Source organism: Xiphophorus hellerii, chromosome 17, assembly GCF_003331165.1.
Source record: "Xiphophorus hellerii strain 12219 chromosome 17, Xiphophorus_hellerii-4.1, whole genome shotgun sequence".
Lineage (NCBI taxonomy): Eukaryota > Metazoa > Chordata > Actinopteri > Cyprinodontiformes > Poeciliidae > Xiphophorus > Xiphophorus hellerii.
The window spans coordinates 3920006-3930399 of NC_045688.1; the positions used below are offsets into that span (position 1 = coordinate 3920006).

Sequence of the window (10394 nt, forward strand, 5' to 3'; positions counted from 1 at the left end):
AATTCAAAAGCAAGATTTGTGTGATTGATCTCAGCCAATGCCCAGTCAACATTTACATGTGGAACCAACAGAATAGGAACTGAAAAATGGCCACCAGGTGTGACTAGAATTATGTTACTACAGTATATTCCATCATGTTAATTCTGTGTACATTTCAAAAGGCAAAACAACTCTAGTAAAAGTGGGACCAATTAGCTGAATTGGGATTTCTAGAATGCCTGTGACGTAGTCCTACAGTAAAGTCCTTGCTAAAATGCAAGCACACAACACGCAGACAAACGTACGCACATTCGACATAACTTGTTTTTTGGTTTCAGCACAAACTGCCGAAGTTCGTCGTGGGTGCACCAGCGGTGTTCCTGCTTCATATCGAGTTGTCTTAATCAATCCTAGCTTGTAATTTCCAGTGTCAAACATTTTTAGATGCCAAACAAAGCTATTTCCGGATTAAAGCGAACTGGCATGCTGGCAAAAACAAGAATTGCAACCAGTTGGCGAAACAAAGCAAAACAGGGTTTACAAAACACATTTCTGACATGTACCCATTTTTTTCACCTGGTTACATATACTTTGATATAGGTTTACTTTAGCTAAAAGTAATTGTCTAGCTTTTTTTTGTTGTTGTTTTGATTGGATGGGGTTTTTTGTTTTGCCTTCTTGTGGGCGGAGCTTGTGACTATGGACCTTATCACTGGGGCCGCTTTTCATTGGCTGAAGCGAATTCTACGTGGTCGTCTCACAAACACACACTTCCCGTTAGCTAAACACAAGCTAAACACACTTAGCTTCCCGTTAGCTAAGAACAGCATAATGGCAGAACTGATACAACTTCTACACCTTGAAGCCTGTCTGCTACACAGTCTTACGTTAGCTAAACAGTTGCTGTGGCGCGTTACAGCCGCTGTAGTTTCTAAACGTTGGACTAATTACCTCGTTCGTTTGTGAGTTTACGTCATTCACAACAAACATCAAATAGAACAAATATATTTCATAAAATTTTAACAAACAAATGGCTTCTACCACGATAATTATGTGAAATTAAATTAATTATATCCCAACTTCAGAAGATTTGCCTTTACCGTTACAGAGCTCTTTGGTTCCTCCTATCAGTCCGTAGCTTCTCATATTGACGTCATCAAACGAAAGTTCAGATCTACCATAACTGACTGACACCTGCTGGCCTCAGGTTTGCAACCAGCTTGTGACTGAGAAACCAGTAACCTCCTCCCAGGTGATGACATGAACTTGTTAGTTCCTCTGTCCATTGTAGTAGCTGATATATTGTGAAAATCCGGTAGAAATGATGCACTAATCGAGTCATGTTTACATAAAAACAACGCGCCGCGAGGCTTTGCTTGTGAGACTTCCGGTCACGTGGGTCGGTTGTGGGCGGAGCTTGGTAAGGTCCATAGAAGGTCCAACTTTTTTCACTTGAATATGAGCACAATAAACACCATCAGAAGAGAACAACACAATTGGCCTATAATTTATTTTTTGTACAACTCATAACAGAGCCTGGCCACAATATCCAACAAGTTTTAATGACATTACTTGCATTTAACCCAAAAGCTTTCCATAAATAACCCATTATCACCTAAGGAACGTTTTATGACTATCCTGCCTTTGCAAAATCTATATGGTGCCCTCTTGATCGACCATCTATGAACAAAGGTGAAGCTTGAACTGGATACTTCCAGACCCAAAAAGCCCCAAACAAGTAGATTTCCAACTATCATCATCGTGGCAGACATTCTGGAACAATATTACCCCAGAACTTTGACCCATTCAATTTGTTGTGCTACAAATAAACATCCACCAAAATTGTAACTTATTATGGCTACCTTGCATATAAAACAAAAATTTTTATGTTAAAAATCACCATCGTCATGCTGAAACTAGCATGAGTTCATGAAGGGTGATTATTGTAACTGAATGGCATTTAGAAAGTATTAATGTAGATCTGTATTTTTTTTCTTAATTTTATTATTCACATGGTATTAAATTTGAAGAAAAAAGGCTTTGGAATAGTCATATTATAAATGCAAATTATTTTGTTTACCTTAACCCCACTGTACAGTACCGTACTTTTTTTGTTTTAGATTTCTCGTGTAAATCTGCTTACTTTGATTGAGCTCCAACTTTCCTGCTGTTGTACAGAAATGTCCCCATTGTGGGACAATAAAGCTGAGTTTCTTCTTCTTCTTCCGCTAGATTAGCACTGCAGCCTCATAGCAGGAAGGTCCTAAATCTTTCCATGTGGCCTCTGCTTGTTTTTTCCTATAAATATGTTATCTTTCTAATAGTAGTCCACTTTAAAGATTATCTGCTGTAAGAATCAACATGTTCTACAGCAATACCGCAGAGGAGTCTTTTTTTTAGATCAAGACAGTGCTTGTTTTGATTCTCCATATGCATTCCTTCATCATATGGTTTTCAGCAGGGAGATCGACATGATAAATGCTCCTTAAAGAAGCTTGTATGATAGAAATCCTCCCTCAAAGCCAGGTCACATTCCATTCGGGAGGCTGAAGTAAATGTGAGAGCTCGACGGTCAGTAATGACGCATGTGCTGATCCATTAAGGCTTTGCAAGTCCTGAGTAGCTTTTATTCTGTGCGGACATGAGCCACAGAGTATTTTTCCGTCTCTTGTGGCGTCCGATGAGTGAGAAGAAATAATAATAGCTCAAGTGCTTCAAGCGATGTACAAGAAAAGAAATGGAAAAGAACCACTTTTAGATTATTTTAAGATGCAGAGATGCAGCCAGAGCAAATATTCATTATTTTCACTCGTACTTTTTAGATGAAGCCTTTGCCGACCTCCTGCAGCAACATCCTTACTGCTGTAAATATTGACCTATTTCCCTCCATTGTGTCGAGAGAAACAAAGGCTGAACTACCAATTTATGAGCACATTTTTCTAAATGAAGATAAGTGCAGATTAAGCATGATAAATGCATGCTTGCAAGTCTTACACTAAGCGAACGCACATGGCTTGTAAAAGAGCCGTGTTTTGGTTGTGATGTGTGTGTATTTTGGCAGCATGCCCAAGGCTGGTGTTGATAAAGTGTGACCACGCGTCCCCAAATGAGGAAAAGATGGACGCATGCCGGGATACATACATGCCATTTTCTGAAAAATAGCTATTTCGAACGCTGGCTTTTTGAATCCCTTCCTCACTTCTTTGCTCCAAACCCAGTTGTTTCTCTAATCCTTGTAGAAAGAAAAGAAAAACAAAAAGAAAAGAACACGATACTTGAATTTATATGGCTTTGACAGAGTCATATAAATGCTGCTGATTCTAGGAACTCCTGAATAGTTTCTTGGAGATTTACTCAGGCTGGACCAAACCTGTTCTGTAGCACAGGCTGTGTGGGGAGTTAGATAAAAACTTTTAGCACAAAACAAATTTGAAACCATAAACAAGTTGATATGTTTTAGATTACCCACTGAGAATACTTAACTTCTTGATTAAATACACCCAAACTTGATGTATTTTGGTCTTGGCATTTGACATTTTAGTAGTTCAAAACCTATTTTGATCAGTCGCAGAACTCCAAAATATTCATGTCAGTGAATTATTTGATGTCAAAGTGCACCTGGAAAATCAAAACACAGCTTTAATGCAGCAGGAAGTGTGCCAAGCGTGAAAGTAGTGTTGTAGCTGTGGTGTTGCAACACTGTGAGGAAGAAACCACATCACATGATCTCTGCTGGCAGAAGCCATGTGTTTACATCCTGCGTTCTGCTCGTGTCCCTTTTGTTTGCCGGTACTGGAAGGCTGCCCTCCGAATATTTCAAAAAGGAGGGCAAAGGAATGTCTTTTCAGTAAAAAGATCCTGCCTCCGAAGCCGCCAAGATATTAAAAATAATAAAGCTTTTACGGCTAAGTGAGTTTTGATTTGTTTGCTGTCGTGTCGAGAGAGATTTTTAGTACCATTCTATACTCTGTTCTTTGTAGTGGTTCATTTGAAAATGGTGCAAATTAATACTTAGAATAGTGGGACCAATCAGATTCCACTATTATTTTGAGTTAAGTGTTTGTTAGATGTTATCTAGCAAACCAAAACAACAAAACTAATGGCCAATGGCCAACTGAGCACAGTCTCCTTTCTGCGCAACCACACAACCTTCAGATGAAGTCAGGAATCTTCTCAGCATACCCAGGCATGCTGCCTCCCTTCTACCTTTTGCACAACAAAAAGGAAACATGTTGGCATATTTCTGGCTCAACAGCTGCAACAAAATATGCCCCATAAACTGGAATATGGCAACCCCTAAATTCAATTCCAATGCCATCCAATACCACAACAACGACAACAGAGAGATTTCTACATTATGTTGCCCTGACAAAAAGCTTTGATGACATACAAATATACATGTGAGGTTTATTCCGTAAGAGCGCCAGATTATGGGTTCCTTTCAAAACGCATGTTGGTATGTGGTAGCAGGAATGAAAACAAAAAGAAAAAGACAACAGTAGATGCTGCTTGTTAGATTTAGTTTTGTTATTTTGTTCTTATTTAACAGAGAAAATGCAGAGATTACAGTTTCCTGAAAAGTACACAAGACAAAAGTACAAGGAGGTTTAACTGTGTTAAACAACTACAGTACATCCAGAATGTCAGCCCCACGGTTTATTCTGGCACAGAAACATACATTACAGCACAATGAGGTCATAAAGTACAGTGTGTCCTGAGTCTGTATATGATCATCTTTATGTATGTGATCCATGCCTTCCTTCAGCTGTCCCAGCGGCCCAAAGAAAAACACACTTACGATTTACGCTGCACTGACTCTACTTTAGGTACAAATAATCCAGTCATGGTCTAAGATCTGCAGCTCAGTCTTTACTACCTATCATATGAACCTACAGTTCGGTCTCAGAGGAAACAGGGGACATCACATCCACAAGGCTCCTGCCCCCAACACGTGCTGTGTGTCATAAACCGAAGGCTTATGTAAGGGTGTATTATGTTTTCTTTTCTTGTCATCTCAATGAGCTGCTTATAAATACTCGAGCAGATATCTTTTCGCACTGTCTGTTTATAAAACTTTCCAGCTTTCCCAACAAATTATTCTCCCAGGGAGGTAGGGATGTTTGCGTTACAGCACTACAGCTTGACTAAAGTGCAGAAAGTCACTCGTTGTGTCTTGCCCCAGCCTGCATTTCAACAATGGCAGTTGATGGACATGGAAACTCTTGTTTTTTAAATACGGCAAACCGTTTCAGACAAAATGAAATGCTCTTAGAATAGAAAATCTTATGTACAACACAAAGTATTAGCTTTCTGCATTCTCAGAACAGATCTATCCTGCTGCTTTTACTCAAAAGCAGATTTTGTGCAGCCATATCTGCTTTTAATAAGTCTATTAAACTTATTTGAATACAGCAAGTGCTTTTGAATAAACAGTGACCCAATTCCTATTTTATTGCTGAGAATAGACTCAATAATTTCATACGGCCTTAAAAAATGTGCAAACTGAATGCTTTTCTTTTAAGAGGGGAAATAGCACATACATTTTTAAGCTCTGGATCTACTTTGTTTAAATAAAAATAAATAAATAAAAGTGTTGTAGGCTTACTTTATTGTTGCTCAGGTCAAAAATAAAAAATTTAACTTTTTTGTAATTTTAGTTTGAAATTAAATTATGTATTTTTATCTGGCCTATCAGGACTTTTGGATGATTTTGAATCATTTGAAAAAAGTTTGGACACCACTGACCTAAACCAAAGGATTTGTCTGGAATCCATACGCACTAAAAAAAGAAGAAAAAAAAAGCCAGCAAGACAGCAGCTTTTATGATATTTAGACTATTGTTGTTGATAGTTGCTGGACTTGGAAAATTATGAAAACTGCCAACTGCACTTTTTCAGTTTTGGCATGTTATCTACAAGGAAATGTCAACACGGGCATACATGTGTTATTTTAGCTCTTCGGACTCTGCTGTCCTCTAGTGGTTTTATTGAATTTTTCATGAAGTTGAAAAGTAAAAATTTGATTACGTTGGACCTTTTCCACTGGTCTGCACCTTTTATTTGTTCCATTCATATTTTATGATATATTCTCAAATGTTATTGCTGTACACTCTCTATTTTTATGTTTCATTTAAAGGACTAAAACCAAAGATATTATAAGTATTAACTATTGCTTTGGTAATAAATGACTCATCTTCACTTGTTTGTGTTTCAGGGAGTTTCCACACCTACCTTGAACATGAACCTGTATGCTACCAAGAAGACAGCAGCTGAAGGCATGCTAGACATCGCTCTGTTCTTGGCTAACATCACGCACATGAAGACTGTCATTGAACAAGGAGCAGGATACAGGTACGCCGCTGTAGGTGTTTCTTAGGACACCACAGTCAGTGTGTTGCATCAATAGTGCATTTTGCAAACACATTTGTCCCGTTTTGATTCTCAGGTACTATGCTGCTGTCCTGACGCTCATATCCTTCTCCCTGGCTCTTCAGATAGTTGCCGGCGTTTTGATTATTATAATAGGTGAGCATGAGGAAAATAAATCATTCTGACTTCAATTTCAGATCTCTTTTTTGTATTGTTTTCCTAACCATATTAACACATTAATTCATTTATATATATATATATTTTTTTTTTAAAGCAAACTTTGGTACAACGTGTCTGCGTTCCAAGTGTTTTCCTGCATTTTGTTGTTAGCTTTTGTATGCGTTGATCAATGTGTGTTGCAGCCCGACGGGACTTAAATGAAGAGGCCAACCAGAAACGCCTGGACAGCTTGAACAACAAAGCAACCCTTGCTATCTTCCTCATCTTCATCACCAACATCTTTATTTCTGTCCTTGGGATGGAGCGCACCGGCCTATTTGCCAGGATGCACTTCTGATTCTCAATTTTTGCCGAATGATTTTTATTTCTAACACATCTGATCAGACCGAATAACTGTTCTACTCACCGAATGACACGCTTTTTATTTCATCAAGTGTGAGTGGACTGGGCCAAAGAACCAACTAGTTGTGTGACTGTCTCCATTTTGTTGTCTGTCTGTGCATGTGTGTCTGTGGCGTTTATGTGCTACTGATGTGTGTGAACGTGTGTGTCTGCACAGCTCGTTTTGAGCTGACACTCCTCCCCTCGTGCCGACGATGTTTGAACTTCCTGAACAATCTGGTCACTGGCATCATCTTCCTCACCCTCCTTGTAAACATCATCAAAGCTGCATTTGGCACACAACGCAGCTGCCTTCTCCGGTGGCTATTTCATCGCTTTATCTTATGAGTCACACTTAGCTAATGTACAGTAAGTACATTAATTCATAGACATAACATTACATTTAAATTTCCAATGAAAAATTTCATAAAAATTCATATTGTTTGTGTATTTATTCAGACTAACAACATGTGGGATGTTCAGGATGCTTTTTCCCATTCCTTCCCAAAGTACTGACAGCGTTAAGATCCCGACTCTGCGATTGGTTGTTTCTGACCAGGAGCAGAGCGTTTCTGCAGATGGCAGAAGGACCACATGGGGGAGGCAGAGAAAATTGATTTTTTTTTTTTTCACAGATTATCTGTCTCATGTTATACTGTCGCATCATAGTGAGTACGGTAGTTTTAACAAATAACTAAAACATTGTTTATAAAAGTTACATACAGCAGCTTTAAAGTTCATAGAAGCAAAACAAGCTACCAGCCTTCATCATCAAATAGCTTTAGCTACATACCTAAAAAAAATTTAAATAAAAAGCCATTAAAAAAATATCTTGCTGAAATAAAACCCATGGTTTATTTCACCAATAGGTGACTAACTTAGCATAGAGCAAAACTAGTTTTTAAGCTATGCTAACATGCTGTTAGCTTTCGACAGGTATTGAACAAATAGCTTAAAGTTATTATTAATAATAGTAGTATTATCCATGTATTATGAATGGATGGATGGATGGATATTAGCAGTAGATGGATAGCTAGCTTAGCACAGAGGAAACCTTGAATTTAAAAACAGTGCACTTTAGCGAGATAGCAGTGGGCTCACTTTTTAATTATTACATTGTAATTAAAGTACAAGCCTAATAAACCAATACTTAAGAATCAAAGTAAAATGACCAAACATCAAACTCATCAAAGCTGCTCTCATAAATCTGAGACTTTAAACAGATAATTGTGTACAAAATGCTGCTGTTCTATTCTTAGAAGTTAAAGGTAACAGATATAAGCCAGAAAACCGACATAGGCCTATACTGAAATATGATTCATTTAACTTTTCCAGTTGAAGACAAGTTTGATCTTATTTACACCAAGGTTTTGCTGTCATAAGAAGTCTCAGTTTTGTTTTCCAGTTAAAGTTATAAATTAGACAACACGGAGGCTGGAGGGGTGTATGACAGATTTGTATGAATGCGTGGAAAGGACAATTGTGAGACTGTAAGCAACAACCGTATGCGTGCGTGTGTGTTTGATGGTAATGTGGGAAATTGTTTGTTGTGTCTGAATGCGCACGCATGTGTGTGTGTGTGTGTTTGTATGTTGTAGCCCGCAGGGACCTGAATGTGGTGTCCAATCAGAAGCGACTCGACTACTTGAACAACGTCACCACGGGCGTCATCTTTGTCACCACTGTGACCAACTTCTTCGTTAGTTTCTTCGGCTCCAAGAGGACCGGCTTCTTCCGCTGGTTGCTGGCTAGACTCCACTTCTGACACAGACAAGACCGCAGACGCCATCTGATGTGCACTGACACAGCTCAACGATCAGGACAAATTCAATTCAAATACAATTAACACCTTGATCTGAGACGAAATTAAGGCAAATAAATGGACTCTTTGTAAAGAGACTCAAACTGTAACCTAGCTAAAATGTTGCCTGTTTGTTTCTTTTGTGGGGCTATGATTTTCAGACTTTTATACAAATGTTGGATGTATTCTGTCTTGCCTGTTGTTTAATGAATTTCAGTAAACATTTTTACTCCATATTTGTACTTAACTTAAAAACTGCTTTTGAGGTTCAGTTTCAGTGAGAAATCAGGGTCGATGACTGTAAACTTTCACCGTCAGAAACTTCAATAAATCCAGTGATTTGAAGAAAACTTGGGCTGTGCCTGTTTAGTTTTTACGAAGAAGTAAAATATAAATGGATGTCCAGGAGCATTAAAGCATGACATAAAGTTACTTTTTTCTCTGTATTATTTTTTATTTTTATTGATATGGGTGACAGTGTGATACAGACTTTCTTTTTGTTTATTGTGCTTTTGTGGGACACAGGCCGTCGGGATCTGAACAACTCTACTCTGCAAAGACGTCTGGACTACTTGAACAACATAACAACCATCATAGTCTTCATCACAACAGTCCTCAACTGCTTCGTCAGCACGTTTGGCATGCAGCGGACTGGATACTTCCCATGGCTAATGATGCGCATTCATTAATGCACACATCAGCTCTACAGAAGCTTATGACGTTTTTTTTTGTTTTTGCAAATTGGTAACTTTGCTGTGTAACTTTTTAATAACAAACCTCGAGAGAAAGTGGCTTGGGAGGGAGAGGCGCTATGCAGCAGTGTTTATTTATCAATTAGCCTAATAATTAATTATAGGCTTTTTTTTTCTCGTATTGAGAGTGAATACTGGAGAAATCCAGACAGGACAACTCCAAGCCTCTACGCTACACACAACTGTGCCAAAAAAGAAGACAAAAATGCACATATACTAATTCTGTTGCTGATTATTTCTTTCCAGAAACATCCCATCCTCCTCTCTTCATGCAGGAAAAGTTCAATGAAGTAATAGAGCTGATCTCTTAATTTCAGTTGCATCAACAACACTTTTTCTACAGCGTTTTTGTTGTTGTTGTTGTTGTATTCTTGGAAAATCCCAGCCAATTTCATTTGTTGAGTCTCTGAATGTAGGCACTGTCCAATCATGTGGTCACTAAGCATTTTCTCTTTTCTTGCAGCTAAATACTTGTAGAAATTCTACCCATTAAATATCGCTTTATCTCTCGATATAGAGCTATATCTATTTATAGAAAAATGTGTATCTAGATAGATAGATAGATAGATAGATAGATAGATAGATAGATAGATAGATAGATAGATAGATAGATAGATAGATACACATGAAGATATATCTCTATATCTATATATAGATATACTGTATATCAATAAACCTTTTTATATTTAGCTGACATTATAAATTGATAATAAAGACAAAAGAGAAAATTATTGGTGACAGGGCCTTCATTTAAAGACTGTATGTAAATTAGACTAAGATCAACTGCCAGTATTCTCTCATCAGGTTATTGCATTTACTGACGTCAGTCTGTCATGTGACTAAGCTTTCTTGTACACTTCAATAGTTCCATACAAGAATGCAAATGAATGAATTACTGTTAATGCCAAATAAAGCTTCATTTCACTCACTGGA

General features: G+C 37.9%; 1 protein-coding gene across 4 annotated transcripts in view; it reads left to right on the forward strand.

Moving 5' to 3' along the window:
* Positions 1–10394, forward strand: part of LOC116736979 (ninjurin-2-like) — a 30117-nt gene extending 19723 nt beyond the window's left edge. Inside the window, exons 2-5 of one of the 4 annotated variants that reach the window (XM_032589894.1) lie at positions 6193–6329; positions 6424–6503; positions 7087–7277; positions 8507–8647. In XM_032589894.1, the coding sequence (XP_032445785.1) occupies positions 6193–6329; positions 6424–6503; positions 7087–7256 (387 nt within the window). In that variant the 3' untranslated portion in view covers positions 7257–7277; positions 8507–8647. The other 3 variants (XM_032589897.1, XM_032589896.1, XM_032589895.1) reach the window with 3 other exon arrangements.